Source organism: Heptranchias perlo, unplaced genomic scaffold (assembly GCF_035084215.1).
Source record: "Heptranchias perlo isolate sHepPer1 unplaced genomic scaffold, sHepPer1.hap1 HAP1_SCAFFOLD_306, whole genome shotgun sequence".
Classification (NCBI taxonomy): domain Eukaryota; kingdom Metazoa; phylum Chordata; class Chondrichthyes; order Hexanchiformes; family Hexanchidae; genus Heptranchias; species Heptranchias perlo.
The window spans coordinates 168,013-183,615 of NW_027139318.1; the positions used below are offsets into that span (position 1 = coordinate 168,013).

The 15,603-nt window shown below is 50.7% G+C and overlaps 2 protein-coding genes across 2 annotated transcripts in view; one reads left to right on the plus strand and one right to left on the minus strand.

Annotated features, from left to right (window-relative positions):
• The window catches only part of LOC137311216 (type 1 phosphatidylinositol 4,5-bisphosphate 4-phosphatase-like), a 40,832-nt gene extending 34,981 nt beyond the window's left edge, over positions 1-5,851 (plus strand). Inside the window, exons 7-8 of the mRNA XM_067978534.1 lie at positions 3,136-3,226; positions 3,522-5,851. Coding sequence (XP_067834635.1) covers positions 3,136-3,226; positions 3,522-3,665 — 235 coding nt within the window. The 3' untranslated portion in view covers positions 3,666-5,851. The remainder of the gene's footprint in view (positions 1-3,135; positions 3,227-3,521) is intronic.
• Positions 5,852-8,985: 3,134 nt separating this feature from the next.
• On the minus strand, positions 8,986-14,789 carry LOC137311218 (histone H4-like). Its single transcript, XM_067978537.1, has 2 exons — positions 14,689-14,789; positions 8,986-9,196 (listed from the first exon to the last, which is right to left on the minus strand). Exons 1-2 carry the CDS (start codon positions 14,787-14,789, stop codon positions 8,986-8,988), a joined length of 312 nt encoding a protein of 103 aa, XP_067834638.1.
• Between the last annotated feature and the right edge of the window lie 814 nt (positions 14,790-15,603).

Genomic DNA, 15,603 nt, shown 5'->3' on the forward strand with positions numbered 1-15,603 from the left:
ATACTCACTAGCACGTGGCACCGGTAGTAATCCTGAGATCACTACCTTTGAAGTCCTGCTTTTTAATTTATCTCTTAACTCCTTAAATTCGCCTTGCAGGACCCCATCCATTTTTTTACCTATATCGTTGGTACCAATATGGACCACGACGACTGGCTGTTCACCCTCCCCCTCCAGAATGCCTTGCAGCCGCTCCGTGACATCCTTGACCCTAGCACCAGGGAGGCAACATACCATCCTGGAGTCACGTTTGCGGCCGCTGAAACGCCTATCTGTTCCCCTTACAATGGAATCCCCTATCACTATAGCCCTGCCACTCTTCTTCCTCCCCTCCTGTGCAGCAGAGCCACCCGTGGTGCCCCGAACCTGGCTCTTGCTGCTTTCCCCTGATAAGCCATCTCCCCCGACAGTATCTAAAGCAGAATATCTGTTTGAGAGGGAGATGGCCCCAGGGGACTCCTGCTCTACCTGCCTACATGCCCCCTACATTCAAGTTGTTTGCAGATGTTACAAAAATTGTCCGTGTGGTTGATAGTGAGGAGGAAAGCTGTAGACTGCAGGAAGATATCAATGGACTGGTCAGGTGGACAGAAAAGTGACAAATGGAATTCAATCCGGAGAAGTGTGAGGTCATGCATTTGGGGAGGGCAAACAAGGCAAGGGAATACACAATAAATGGGAGGATACTGAGAGGTGGAGAGGAAGTGAGGGACCTTGGAGAGCATGTCCACAGATCCCTGAAGGTAGCAGGACAGGTCGATAAGGTAGTTAAGAAGGCATATGGAATACTTTCCTTTATTAGCCGAGGCATAGAATATAAGATCAGGGAGGTTATGCTGGAACTGTATAAAACACTGGTTAGACCACAGCTTGAGTACTGGGTACAGTTCTGGTCACCACGTTACAGGAAGGATGTGATTGCACTCGAGAGGGTGCAGAGGAGATTTACGAGGATGTTGCCAGGACTGGAGAATTTTAGCTATGAGGAAAGATTGGATAGACTGGGGTCGTTTTCGTTGGAACAGAGGAGGCTGAGGGGAGATTTAATTGAGGTGATAAAATTGAGGGGCCCAGATAGAGTGGATAGGAAGGACCTATTTCCCTTAGCAGAGGGGTCAGTGACCAGGGGGCATAGATTTAAAGTGATTGGGAGAAGGATTAGAGGGGAGCTGAGGAGAAATGTTTTCACCCAGAGGGTGGTGGGAGTCTGGAACTCACTGCCTGAGAGGGTGAGAGAGGCAGAAACCCTCAACTCATTTAAAAAATACCTGAAGAGCCGAAACCCACAGGGATAGGGACCGAGTGCGGGAAAGTGGAATTAGGCTGGGGGGCTCATTTTCAGCCGGCGCGGACACGATGGGCCGAATGGCAGCCTCCTGTGCCATAAATTTTCTATGATTCCCTGCAGGGTGCTAACCAACTAATCGAAAGTGTTTTAGCACCTCACGCAGAATACATTCTCACATTACGGTGGTATTAATACTGACCTCTATTAAGCTGCCTTTCCTATTATTGTACTTTCATACTAGGTAGAACAGAGAAGGAGGCCGTTTGGCCCATTGTGCCTTTTGAAAGATCTATCCAATCAGTCCCACTCCCCCTGCCCTTTCCCCGTATCCCTGCAAATTTTTTCCCTTCCAGTATTTCTCCGATTCCCTTTTGAAAGTTATTATTGAATCTGTTCCCACTCCCCTTTCAGGCAGTGAATTCCAGATCATCACAACTCGCTGTGTAGTTTTAAAAAAAATGTTTCCTCATCTCCCCTCTGGCTCTTTCCCCGATCACCTTAAATCCGTGTCCTCTGGTTACCGACCCTCCTGCCCCTGGAAACAGTTTCTCCTTATTTACTCTCTCAAAACCCCTTCATGATTTTGAACCCCTCGATCAAATCTCCCCTTAACCTTCTCTGTTCTAAGGAGAATAACTCCAGCTTCTCCAGTCTCTCCACGTAACTGAAGTCCCTCATCCCTGGAATCATTGAAGTGATTCTCTCAGGCCTTTGCATCCTTCTTAAGGTGTGGTGCCCAGAATTGGACACAATTCTCTGGCTGAGACCTAACCAATGATTCATACACTTTCCTTCAACGATAACTAACGGAAACCTTCCCTTCGGCAGCTCGATCTATCCTGTAAATAGAGGAGGCCATTAAGCCCATCGAGTCCATGGCGGCTCTCTGCAAGAGCAATCCAGCTAGTCCTACTTCCCCGCCCTATCCCCGTAGCCCTGCAAATTTTTTTCCTTTCATACACTTAAATATATTGAATTCTTAGTTGTTGAAAGTTATAAACGTCCCTAAGCTATTGTTTTAGAATGAAGCTTTATACAGGCAGTTATTTTCCTTGTATCTAACTGGCCTGATTCATCTCTCAATGCTTGAAGCTGCCTGTTGAATGATTTGAACCGTTCCCCTCTCAAATACTTAACCCAACAATTATCGATTTGAATAACTGTCGGTTAAATTCAAGAAGAGTCTTGCAAATAACGGAACCAGTTGCATTAAATTTACATTATTTGGCTCAGTTCCCCCCTCGAGCCTGTAGCCTCTCTCTGTTTCCCAGCCGCCCTGTCCTTTTCTAAGCTTGAGCCCCTGCCTCTTGTGATAGGGCATACCCCCTCCCATTCCCTTGCTGCGTTCAATTCTGTCTTACAAATTCTATTTCTGGTGTCAGCCCGTGGCTCAGTGGGCAGCCACTCTCCCTTCTGAGTCAAATGGTCGTGTGTTCGGGGGCCCCCCGCAGCGTCGGGGGGCGGGGTGGACTCCTTTCGGGTGATATGTTAAATCAAGGCTCCTTCTGCCCCCTCAGGAGGGTGTGTGAGATCCCATGGCCAATATTTATCTCTCAACCAACATTCACTAAAACAGATTATCTGGCCATAATGTTTGTTTGTGGGACCTTGTGCATAAATTTGCTGCCACTTTTCCTACATCACAACAGTGACTTCACTTCAAAAATGTACTTCATTAGCTGTAAAGTGCTTTTGTACATCCTGATTTGGTGAAAGGCAGTGTGGACATGCCTTCATTATCTGTGTGTTTGTCGGTGATAATTGTCCATGGTCCTTTCCCACTTCTGGTGCAGACACTCCCGCCGTTCCTTGTACCTTTCTAACTGGGCTTTCTCTGGTCTTTGTAGGTCATCGATAGGCCAACGATATCCTAGGAAACGCTGCCTGTGGATATTCATCCTTGGGCTCCTGTTTGCAATTATTGCTGCTGCACTTGCTGTAAGTATCTGCTCAATACCTCCCACTGAGCTGCAAGGGTGAGAGGGGGTAAATCCCTTCCGATAGGGATAGGCTGTAGGGCGGGATGATGAGAGAGGTTAATCCCCTCCGATAGGAGCAGGCTGTGGGGGGGCGGGGGTGGAGTGGAGAGGGGGAGTTAATCCCCTCCAGTAGGGAGAAGCTGTGGGTTTATCTCTTCCGATAGGAGCAGGCTGTGGGGAGGTGAAGGGGTTAATCCCCAATTTGCTGCTGTGATATTGGCTTCTTCCCCTTTTTTTTCCCCCCCCGCCCCCAGGTATCTACGTGGAGGCATGCCCAGACTTACCATGGGATCTATGCTGCCTGGGCTGTGCTGATAATTCTCTCCGTGTGCTGCTTGATGCGAGCCTGTTACTGGGGCTGCATGAAAGTCAGCCTTCCGATACAGAACTTCTCCTGAGGACGTGGCTGGATGGGAGACAGCCCGAGCCTCGTCCAGGGAGCACTGGAATCTACTGCACACTAAAGATAAAACTGGAACTAGTGCTTTGGGCACGGGCTGTGACTGACTGTCCAGTAACACTCTTCAAACCTCTCGCTCTGGGACCTGAGACTGTCCAGTAACACTCTTCAAACCTCTCGCTCTGGGACCTGAGACTGTCCAGTAACACTCTTCAAACCTCTCGCTCCAGACCCTGAGACTGTCCAGTAACACTCTTCAAACCTCTCGCTCTGGGACCTGAGACTGTCCAGTAACACTCTTCAAACCTCTCGCTCTGGGACCTGAGACTGTCCAGTAACACTCTTCAAACCTCTCGCTCCAGACCCTGAGACTGTCCAGTTACACTCTTCAAACCTCTCTCTCTGGGACCTGAGACTGTCCAGTTACACTCTTCAAACCTCTCGCTCCGGGACCTGAGACTGTCCAGTAACACTCTTCAAACCTCTCGCTCTGGGACCTGAGACTGTCCAGTAACACTCTTCAAAACCCTCGCTCTGGGACCTGAGACTGTCCAGTAACACTCTTCAAAACCCTCGCTCCAGGACCTGGATCTCAAGGGTCTTCACGCTTTGGATCAGTTGGTAACTGACTTTGAGACAAAATGCTGCTGTTCCCACTCATGGAGTTCGTCACCTACCTGGTCCACCGCAGTCAATATAAACAGTGCAGGTCTAGAGCAGTGTCGTTGGAATGCCTGTGCAAACCCATTAAATGTGCTCATCACTGCGTCTTCATTGCCTTATAATCTCTCTCAACTCATCTTCATTCTGTACCATCAGTTCCCGGCAACAGAGGGAGACTGACCCCAACACGACCAGTACGGGCGACCGTGACTGGCGACCAGTGTTCCTCACAAAACTGACCATGACCAGCAATCCGTGTTCCTCACTAAACACGACTGGCGACCAGTGTTCCTCACGAAACTGACCGTGACCGGCGACCAGTGTTCCTCACGAAACTGACCGTGACCGGCGACCAGTGTTCCTCGCTAAACTGACCGTGACCGGCGACCAGTGTTCCTCGCTAAACTGACCATGACCAGCAATCCGTGTTCCTCACTAAACACGACTAGCGACCGGTGTTCCTCACGAAACTGACCGTGACTGGCGACCAGTGTTCCTCACGAAACTGACCGTGACTGGCGACCAGTGTTCCTCACTAAACTGACCGCGACTAGCAATCAGTGTTCCTCATTAAACACGACCATTGGTCCCCCCTGCTGGGCTGGGGACATCTGACGAATACCGTGACTGTCAGTTAAGTTGCTGGACCAGGGGCCACCTGGGGTGAAGCGCCCCCTGTTGGTGGGACGTGGCATTGTAGCTGGTCCACTGCGCCCCCTGTTGGTGGGACGTGGCATTGTAGCCGGTCCACTGCGCCCCCTGTTGGTGGGACGTGGCATTGTAGCTGGTCCACTGCGCCCCCTGTTGGTGGGACGTGGCATTGTAGCTGGTCCACTGCGTCCCCTGTTGGTGGGACGTGGCATTGTAGCTGGTTCACTGCGCCCCCTGTTGGTGGGACGTGGCATTGTAGCCGGTCCACTGCGCCCCCTGTTGGTGGGACGTGGCATTGTAGCCGGTCCACTGCGCCCCCCTGTTGGTGGGACGTGGCATTGTAGCCGGTCCACTGCGCCCCCTGTTGGTGGGACGTGGCATTGTAGCCGGTCCACTGCGCCCCCTGTTGGTGGGACGTGGCATTGTAGCCGGTCCACTGCGCCCCCTGTTGGTGGGACGTGGTATTGTAGCCGGTCCACTGCACCCCCTGTTGGTGGGACGTGGTATTGTAGCCGGTCCACTGCACCCCCTGTTGGTGGGACGTGGTATTGTAGCCGGTCCACTGCACCCCCTGTTGGTGGGACGTGGTATTGTAGCCGGTCCACTGCGCCCCCTGTTGGTGGGACGTGGTATTGTAGCCGGTCCACTGTGCCCCCTGTTGGTTGAAATGTTACTTGGCACCCACTAGATTGTCTACAGCACCGCCTGCTGGTGAAAGAAGGTACGGCAGCACTCATTGTATTGTCCACAGTGCTTCAGACTGGTGAATCATGTTAACTGCAATGCTTATTGTATCATGTGTTCTATTTAAAATGTTGAATAAAAGAAATTCTACATGGATTTAACATAATAAAAATGTAAACAATTTTAGATCTTAGTATTGGAGGGTCTATCCTTGTGGTGATGGCTGGGATTTCCTACCATCCTGGGAGGGAGGAGACTTGGGCCTGGGAATTGCTTGTCCCTCCCAGTGACTGGGTGGGGAGTCCCCTCATGCGTAAATGCTCGTCTTATGGTAAATAAGGTTGGTGAGCTGCAGGCTCACTTCGCCACATGGGACTATGATAGTGACAATAACAGAGACCTGGCTCAAAGAAGGGGAAGATTTGGTACTTAATATTTCTGGCTAGAGGGTATTCAGGAAAGAAAGGAGGGGGTGGGTGGCAGTATTGAGCAAAGAAACTATTATAGCACTGGAAAGGGATAATGTAGTTGAGGGGTCAAAGGCAGAAGCTCTGGTTAGAATTAAGGAACAATTGAGCTATTGTAACTGGGTGTATTCTAGTAGCAAGGAGATAGAGGAGCAGGTTTGCAGGCAAATTACAGAACGATGCAAGAACTATAGAGTAGTTCAACTACCCTCATATAGACTGGTTAGGAACAGTGTAAACGGCAAAGAGGGAAGGGATTCCTGAAATGTATATGAATTAAGAGCAGGAGTAGGCCATTCGGCCCCTCGAGCCTGCTCTGCCATTTGATAAGATCATGGCTGATCTGATTGTGACCTCAACCCTATTTTCCCATCTACCTACTATAACCTTTGTTAATCAGCAATCTATCTAACTCAGCCTTAAAAATATTCAATGACCCTGCCTCCCCCGCTCTCTGAGGAAGGGAGCTCCACAGACTCACAACCCACTGAGAGAAAAAATTTCTCACCTCCATCTTAAATGGGAGACCTCTTATTTTAAACTGTAGTTCCAGTCTCTCCCACAAGAGGAAACATCCTCTCAGCATCTACCCCTTCAAGTCCCCTCAGGATCTTATATGTTTCAACAAGATCACCTCTCATTCTTCTAAACTCCAATGTATACAGGCCCAACTTGTCCAACCTTTCTTCATAAGATAACCCCTTCATCCCAGGAATCAGTCGAGTGAACCTTCTCTGAACTGCCTCCAAAGCAATTATGTCCTTTCTTAAATAAGGAGACCAAAACTGCACACAGTATTCTAGATGTGGTCTCACCAATGCCCTGTACAACTGTAGCAAAACATCTCTACTTTTATATTCCATTCCCCTTGCAATAAATGACCACATTCCATTTGCCTTCCTAATCACTTGCTGTACCTGCATACTAACTTTTTGTGATTCATGTACTAAGACACCCAGGTCCCTCTGTAACTCAAGAGTTCTGCAATATACTGCTTTTCTATTCCTGCTGCCAAAGTGGACAAGTTCACATTTTCCCACATTATACTCCATCTGCCAATTTTTTGCCCACTCATTTAACCTATCTATATCCCTTTGCAGACTCCTTATGTCCTCTTGACAACTTACTTTCCTACCTACCTTTGTATCATCAGCAAATTTAGCAACCATACATTCGGTCCCTTCATCCAAGTCATTGATATAGATTGTAAATAGTTGAGGCCCAAGCACTGATCCCTGTGGCACTCCACTCGTTACATCTTGCCAACCTGAAAATGACCCATTTATGGCTTCTTTCTGTTTCCTGTTAGCTAACCAATCCTTTATCCATGCTAATATGTTACCCCCTTACACCATGAGCTCTTATTTTGTGTAGTAGCCTTTGATGTGGCACTTTGTCAAAAGCCTTCTGGAAATCCAAGTACACCACATCCACAGGATCCCCTTTATCCACTTTGCTTGTTACTTCCTCAAAGAACTCTAATAAATTAGTCAAACATGATTTCCCTTTCACAAAGTCGTGTTGACTCTGCCTGATTGCATTGAGATTTTCTAAGTGCCCTGCTATAACCTCAATAATAAATTCTAGCATTTTCCCTATGACAGATGTTAAGCTAACTGGCCTGTACTTCCCTAGAGTCTTTCTTTCTCACTGGAGTGTATCTTTGTTGAGTGTTACAAAATATCTCATTAAATGTCTGCCACTGCATCTCCACTGATCTATCCCTTAACCTAATTTCCCAGTTCACTTTAGCCAGCTCTGTCTTTATGCCCTCATAATTGCCTTTATTTAAGTTTAAAACATTAGTCTTTGAATTTCACATTCAGTTTGAGGGAGAGAAGAGTAAGTTTAAGACTAATGTTTTAAACTTAAATAAGGCCAATTATGTGATTACTGCTACCTAGAGGCTCCTTTACAGTGAGGTCATTAATTAATCGTGCCTCATTACACATTACCAGATCTAGAATAGCCTGCTCTCTGGTTGGCTCTGGAACGTGCTGCTCTAAGAAACTGTCCCGAAAGCACTCTATGAACTCATCGTCCAGGCTACCTTTGCCTGAACAAGAGAACTCTCTTAATCCGGTTGTTTCTAGCCCAACGAGGAAGGAAACAGTGCTGGATCTAGTTCCGGGGAATGAAGTGGGGTAGGTGAAGCATGTTTTAGTGGGGGAGCATTTGGGGAACAGTGATCATAATATCACTAGATTTAGGATAGTGATGGAAAAAGACAAGGAACAATCAAGTATAAAATTACTTAACTGGAGAAGGGCTATTTTCATTGAGATAAAAAGGGATCTTGCCCAGGTGGATTGGAATCAAAGATTGGTCAGCAAAACAGTAATTGAACAATGGGAGGCCCTCAAGGAGGAGTTAGTTCGGGTACAGAGTAGACACGTTCCACGAGGGGGAAAGGCAGGACATCCAAAGCTCGAGCTCCCTGGGTGACTGAAGATATAGAGATTAAAATGAAATGAAAAAGGAGGCGAATGTAAGGTTCATAATACAGTAGAGAACAAGGCTGAATACAGAAAGTACAGAGGAGATCTAGAAAAGGGAATAAGAGAGGCAAAGAGAGAGTATGAGAATAGATTAGCGGCTAACATAAAAGGGAACCCAAATGTCTTTTATAAATAGTGAAAGGGTAGTCAAAAGAAGGGTGGGACCGATTAGGGACAAAAAAGGAGATCTTGTGGAGGCAGAGGGTATGGCTGAGGCACTGAATGAATATTTCCCATCGGTCTTCACTAGAGAAGAGGATGCTGCCAATGCAGCAGTAAAGGAGGAGGTTGTAACAATATTAGGTAGGATGAAAATAGAGGACGTTTTGTGTTTGGTTAGAAAGGGTCGAGTCGTTCAGCCGCCGAATCCATAGAGGGTGCAGCCCTGCCATTTCAGAGCGTACACCACATCCATGGCAGTGACCGCCTTGCGCTTGGCGTGTTCAGTGTAGGTTATCGCGTCCCTGATCACATTCTCCAGGAAAACCTTCAGCACCCCGAGGGTTTCCTCATAGATCAAACCCGAGATCCGCTTGACACCGCCACGGCGAGCCAGGCGGCGGATTTTTTTTTTTTTTTCAAAAAATATACTTTATTCATAAAATTTGCAGCAGTACATACAATACAGTTGTCATATCACTTTCCAAACGTACACAATACAGATTATACAATTTGCAGGTTACGTCAAGTACAGTTCAATGAACACATTGGACATAATTACAGTTTATGACACTCTTGGGTGTCTCATTGCATCATACTCAACACAGATTATTGCTTACAGATTCATTTCAGATTCATTACAGGTACATTACAGCAATTTGAATTTTACATTCTGCCCGAGGGGTTTTTCCCTGATAGCAGCCCCTCGGTTTACAATGGCGGGAAGGCTCTAAACGGTTGCCTTTCCCCACAGGGACTTTGCGGCGGCCGCACCCATCCTCAGTGCATCCCTCAGCACGTAGTCCTGGACCTTGGAATGTGCCAGTCTGCAACACTCGGTCGAGGACAGCTCCTTGTGCTGGAAGACCAGCAAGTTTCGGGCAGACCAAAGGGCGTCTTTCACCGAGTTGATGGTCTTCCAGCAGCAGCTGATGTCCGTCTCAGTGTGCGTCCCCGGGAACAGCCCGTAGAGCACAGAATCCTGTGTCACGGAACTGCTCGGGACGAACCTGGACAGATACCACTGCATCTCTCTCCAGACCTTCTTTGCAAAGGCACATTCCATAAGGAGATGGGTGACGGTCTCGTCTCCACCGCAGCCTCCTCTGGGACAGCGCGCGGTGGCGCTGAGAGTCCGGGAGTGCATGAAGGATCTGACGGGAAGGGCCCTTCTCACCACCAGCCAAGCTAGGTCTTGGTGCTTGTTTGAAAGCTCTGGCGATGAGGCGTTCTGCTAAATGACATTGACAGTCTGCTCGGGGAACCAACCGACAGGATCCACCATCTCCTTTTCCCGCAGGGTCTCGAGGACGTTACGTGCGGACCACTTGCTGATCGCCTTGTGGTCAAAGGTGTTTTCCTGCACAAACCTTTCCACGAAGGACAGGTGGGGCGGAACGGTCCAACTGGACGGAGCGTTCCGTGGCAGCGTGGCCAGGCCCATCCTTCTCAACACCGGGGACAGGTAGAACCTCAGCACGTAGTGACACTTTGTGTTTGCGTACTGAGGGTCTGTGCACAGCTTGATGCAGCCGCACACAAAGGTGGCCATCAGGATGAGGGCCACGTTGGGCACGCCTTTCCCCCCTTTCTCTGGAGATTTGTACATCGTGACCCTGCGGACACGGTCCATTTTTGATCTCCAGACAAAGTGGAAGATGGCTCGGGTGACTGTCGCGGCGCACGAGCGAGGTATGGGCCAGACCTGCGCCACGTACAGCAACACCGAGAGCACCTCGCACCTGATGACCAGGTTCTTGCCCACGATCGAGAGGGATCGTTGATCCCACAGTCCCAGTTTCTGCTTAACCTTGGAGATACGCTCCTCCCAGTTTTTGGTGCACGCCCCGGCCCCCCCGAACCAGATCCCCAGCACCTTCAGGTAATCCGACCTGACGGTGAAGGGGACAAAGGATCGGTCGGTCCAGTTCCCAAAGAACATGGCCTCGCTCTTGCTACGATTTACCCTGGCCCCCGAGGCCAGTTCGAACTGGTCGCAGATGCTCATCAATCTGCGGACCGACAGCTGATCCGAGCAAAAGACGGCGACGTCATCCATGTACAGGGAGGCCTTGACCTGAGTGCCTCCGCTGCCTGGGATCGTCACCCCTCTTATGCCCGCATCCCTCCTGATGGACTCGGCAAAGGGTTCGATGCAACACACGAACAAGACGGAGGAGAGAGGACAGCCCTGCCTGACTCCAGATTTGATCGGAAAGCTTTCTGATTCCCACCCGTTGATTGAAACTGCGCTACTGATGTTTGTGTAGAGCAGTTGGATCCAATTGCGGATTCCCTCCCCAAACCCCATTTTGGAGAGCACGTCCATCATGTACGTGTGGGATATTCTGTCAAAGGCCTTCTCCTGGTCCAGGCTGATCAGGCAGGTGTTCACCCCCCTGTCCTGTACGTAGGCAATCGTATCCCTGAGTAGCGCCAGGCTATCAGAGATCTTCCTGCCGGGTACGGTGCAGGTCTGATCGGGGTGGATCACCACCTCCAGGGCTGACTTGACCCGATTGGCGATGACCTTGGACAGAATTTTGTAGTCCACGTTAAGTAGTGAGATGGGTCGCCAATTTTTGATTTCTTCCCTCTCCCCCTTCCGTTTGTAGATGAGGGCGATGATGCCTTTCCTCATGGAGTCTGACATGCTGCCTGCCAGAAGCATACCCCCGTACACTTCCAGCAGGTCTGGGCCTATCCAGTCCCACAGAGCCGAGTACAACTCCACCGGTAAGCCGTCGCTTCCGGGAGTCTTACTCTTCTCGAAGGATCGGACGGCCTTTGTCAGTTCGTCCAGAGTTAGCGGGTGATCCAGACTCTCCCGCTTGCTGTCGTCTAGAACCTCCGTGATGGACGACAAGAAGGAGTGGGAGGCCGCGCTGTCTGTGGGCTTCGCGTCGTACAGTCCGGCATAAAAGGATTTGCAGATCCTCAGTATGTCGGGCTGCGAGGACGTGACCGAGCCGTTCTCTTCCTTCAGGCTGCTGATCACAGAGCTCTCTCTGTGCACCTTTTGGAAGAAGAAGCGCGAGCAAGTCTCGTCCTGCTCCACGGAGCGGACTCTGGACCGGAAGATGATCTTGGAGGCCTCGGAGGCAAAGAGCGAGGCTTGCTGGTCCTTCACCTCTCTGAGTTCCTCCCCGACATCGATCCCCATCGACTGCAGCAGGAGAAGATTCTGCATGCTTTTCTGGAGTCGGGACGTTTCCCTCTGCCTCTCTCTCGCCTTCTGAACACCTTTGAGGATGAAGAACCTCTTGATGTTCGCCTTGATGGCTTCCCACCAGTGCACTGGGGAATCAAAGAGGGGCTTTACGGTTCTCCAACCTTTGTAATCCCTCGTCAGTTCCTCAATGTTTCCCGGGGTCAACAGTTTCACGTTCAGCTTCCATGTCCCCCTGCCCACTCTCTGATTGTCCTGTAGGTGACAGTCGGCCAGGAGGAGGCAGTGGTCAGAGAAGAACACCGGTGTGACCTTGGTGGATCTGACCTTGAGCTTCGGGGATACAAACAGGAAGTCTATCCTGGAACGGACGGACCCGTCTGGTCTGGACCAGGTGTATTGACGCGCCGCTCCATCTGCAGGGTTGCTGAAGACGTCGCACAGCTTGGCGTCTTTCACCGCTTCCATCAGGAGTTTGGACGTGGCGTCCAGTTTGCTGTCGGCTCTGCCGGATCGTCCAGCCGCATCGATGATGCAGTTGAAGTCACCGCCGAGAATGACCGGCTTGGACGTCGCCAGCAGCAGTGGGAGCTGCTGGAAGACGGCCAGCCGCTCGTCCTTCAGAGCCGGGGCGTACACGTTGATCAGCCGGAGCGGAGCGTTTTTGTACATTACGTCTGCTACGAGGAGACGGCCCCCCACCACCTCCTTTACTTCGGTGATGGTGAAGTTGCCCCCCCGCAGCAGAATCCCCAGGCCGGAGGCACGGTTATCGTTGCCTCCCGACCAGATAGACGGCCCGTGGGCCCAGCGCTGCGACCATTGCCTGTAATTGCTGAGATGCGGCAGGCCGCACTCCTGTAAGAACAGCAGGTCGCTCTTGACCTTGGCCAGGTAGTCCAAGGTCGACACACATCGCGTAGTGCTTTTAACGCTACGCACGTTAATGGATGCGACTTTCAGACCCATTTTAACAACTGTTTAAAGTCTCACCCGTCAGTCCGTTTGCTGTTTCCAGCTCTTGGCCGTGTTTCTGCATATAGGTGATCTGTGTAAAGTGTTCCACGATCCCTGAGCTGAGGTACGAGTTCTGTTCTGCCTCAGAGAGGGGGTCGTCGTTCCGCCGGGGTGACATCGGCGGCCTGGTGTCGGGTGAAGAGTCCGTGCGATCCTCGATCGGTTGGGGCTCCTCGTTGTCGCTTCTCCCGGTTTCCCGGAGCTGGTCTTCGCTCTCTGCGGTGCTGCTCCCGGTGTCCCAGAGCTGGTGTGCGCTGGGCACTACGATGCTGCCGGCTTCCCGGAGCTGGAGGGCACTGGAGGCGTTGTCGCTCCCAGTGTTCTGGAGATGGGGGCTGCCGATCGCATCGGGGTCACCTTGGGTATTTTGCCGCTTTGGGTGGGACGGCTGACCACTTCGCTCCTGTCGTCCCTCCTCGTCAGACTCGGGGTAGTCGTTGCAGTCTGACTGCGACTCGAGTGCTCTTTTGGCCCCTGGTGTAGTGTCGGCAGGGGCTTGTTTCCTTTTCTCTGGCTTCTTCTTTTTGGTTTTATTGACCACCAGCTGCCATCCTCCCTCTGCTGCCTCCTCGTCCATGGACTCTGTCGTCTGTTGGGGAGGCTCGGAGCTGGGTGTCGGGGTCTGGCAGTTTTCGGCTTGACCCTTTCCTCGTTCATTGTTTTCCTGGGCTAGGGGCTTCTTGGAGGAGGTCGCGGCCGGGCGCTGACTCTTGGCCTTCTTTGGGGCATCCTTGCTTGTTTCCCCCTCCTCCTCTGCTGTGTTGTTCTTGGCCGCCTGGGCGTAGCTGAGGTTGCGTTCGGGGCAGACCCTGTAGAGATGGCCATCCTCCCCGCACAGGTTGCAGCGCTTGCTCTCCTTGCAGTCCTTAGTCTGGTGTCCTTCCTGCTTGCAGTTCTTGCAGACGGTTGCAGTGCAGGTGTTCACCAAATGGCCGGATTTGCCGCAGGTGCGACAGACTCTGGGCTGCCCCACGTACGTGATGTATCCTCGACTTCCTCCGATGGCGAAGCTGGAGGGAGGGTGGACGATGTTGCCGTGGGCGTCCAGTCTCAACGTTGCCGTGACCTCCCTCTTGCTGGTCCAGATCCCAAACTGGTCGGTGACGTCGATGCTGTTCTGCGCCCCGTCGACGTATCTGGCGAGGAACGTCAGCACATCGGCGACCGGGACGTGTGGGTTGTACATGTGTACAATCAGCTTGCGATTCCTCTGCATTGGGAGGGTGAAAAGCGGCTCCGCAGCGAGCATGGCCAGCAGTCCGACGCTCCCCTTCTCCTTGAAGACTTGAAGAAGCTTCTGGCATCCAGCGACGGTCTTGAAGGTGACGTCAAAATGTCCGCTTCGAGGGAAATCCTGGAGGCAGAAGATGTCCGTCGCTTTGAATCCACAGCAGTCGAGCAAAACGCGTTTGACGAAAAGCTCCCGATCCACCGGCGAAACACATTCGACTGTCGTTACCGTCACCCTGACGGTGTTTGGCACACCATGGCCGACTGCCCGGGTGCCCTTCCCTGCCATTGCAGTGTTGATGTGGTCCTTATGCAAATTTAGGGGCGGAGCCAGCACACAAACGACCAATCACAGCAAAGTCCGCACTTTGCGAGCGCACGAGGTCGCGGCCAGCGTTCCAGTCCGCTCAGATCCAAATAACCCCGAAAAGGAACACACTTGATCTTAGCCAAAAGGCCGAGAAGCGAGCCAGGCGGCGGATGGCTGGTTTGGTGATACCCTGGATATTATCACGAAGCACTTTTCGGTGCCGCTTGGCACCACCTTTGCCCAGTCCTTTGCCTCCTTTACCTCTGCCAGACATGATAATTCTTCACTGAAATCGCTGTTGAATAGATAGAGGAGGTACTTAAAAGGTTGGCAGTTATCAAAGTGGAAAATTCACCCAGCCCAGAAATTGCAGAGGTTCTGGCCACAATTTTCCAATCCTCCTTAGATATGGGGATGGTGCCGGAGGACTGGAGAATTGCAAATGTTACACCCCTGTTCAAAAAAGGGGAGAGGGATAAACCCAGCAATTACAGGCCAGTCAGTCTAACATCAGTGGTGGGGAAACTTTTAGAGACAAATAATCCAGGACAAAATTAATTGTCACTTGGAAAAGTCTGGGCCAATACATGAAGTCAGTGCGGATTTGTTAAAGGAAAATCGTGTTTGACTAACTTGATTGAGTTCTTTGATGAAGTAACGGAGAGGGTTGATGAGGGGAGTGCGGTTGATGTGTATATGGACTTTCAAAAGGCATTTGATAAAGTGTCACGTAATAGACTTGTTCGCAAAATTAAAGCCCATGGATTAAAGGGTCAGTGGCAGCATGGATACAAAATTGGCCAAGGGACAGAAAGCAGAGAGTAGTGGTGAACGGTTGTTTTTCAGACTGGAGGGAAGTTTACAGTGGTGTTCCCCAGGGGTCAGTATTAGGACCACTGCCCTTTTTGATATATATTAATGACCTGGACTTGGGTATAGAGGGTGTAATTTCAAAGTTTGCAGATGACCCGAAACTCTCAAATGTAGTAAACAATGAGGAGGAGAGTAACAGACTTCGAGAGGATATAGACAGACTGGTGAAATGGGCAGACACATGGCAGATGAAATTTAACAGAGAAGTGTGAATT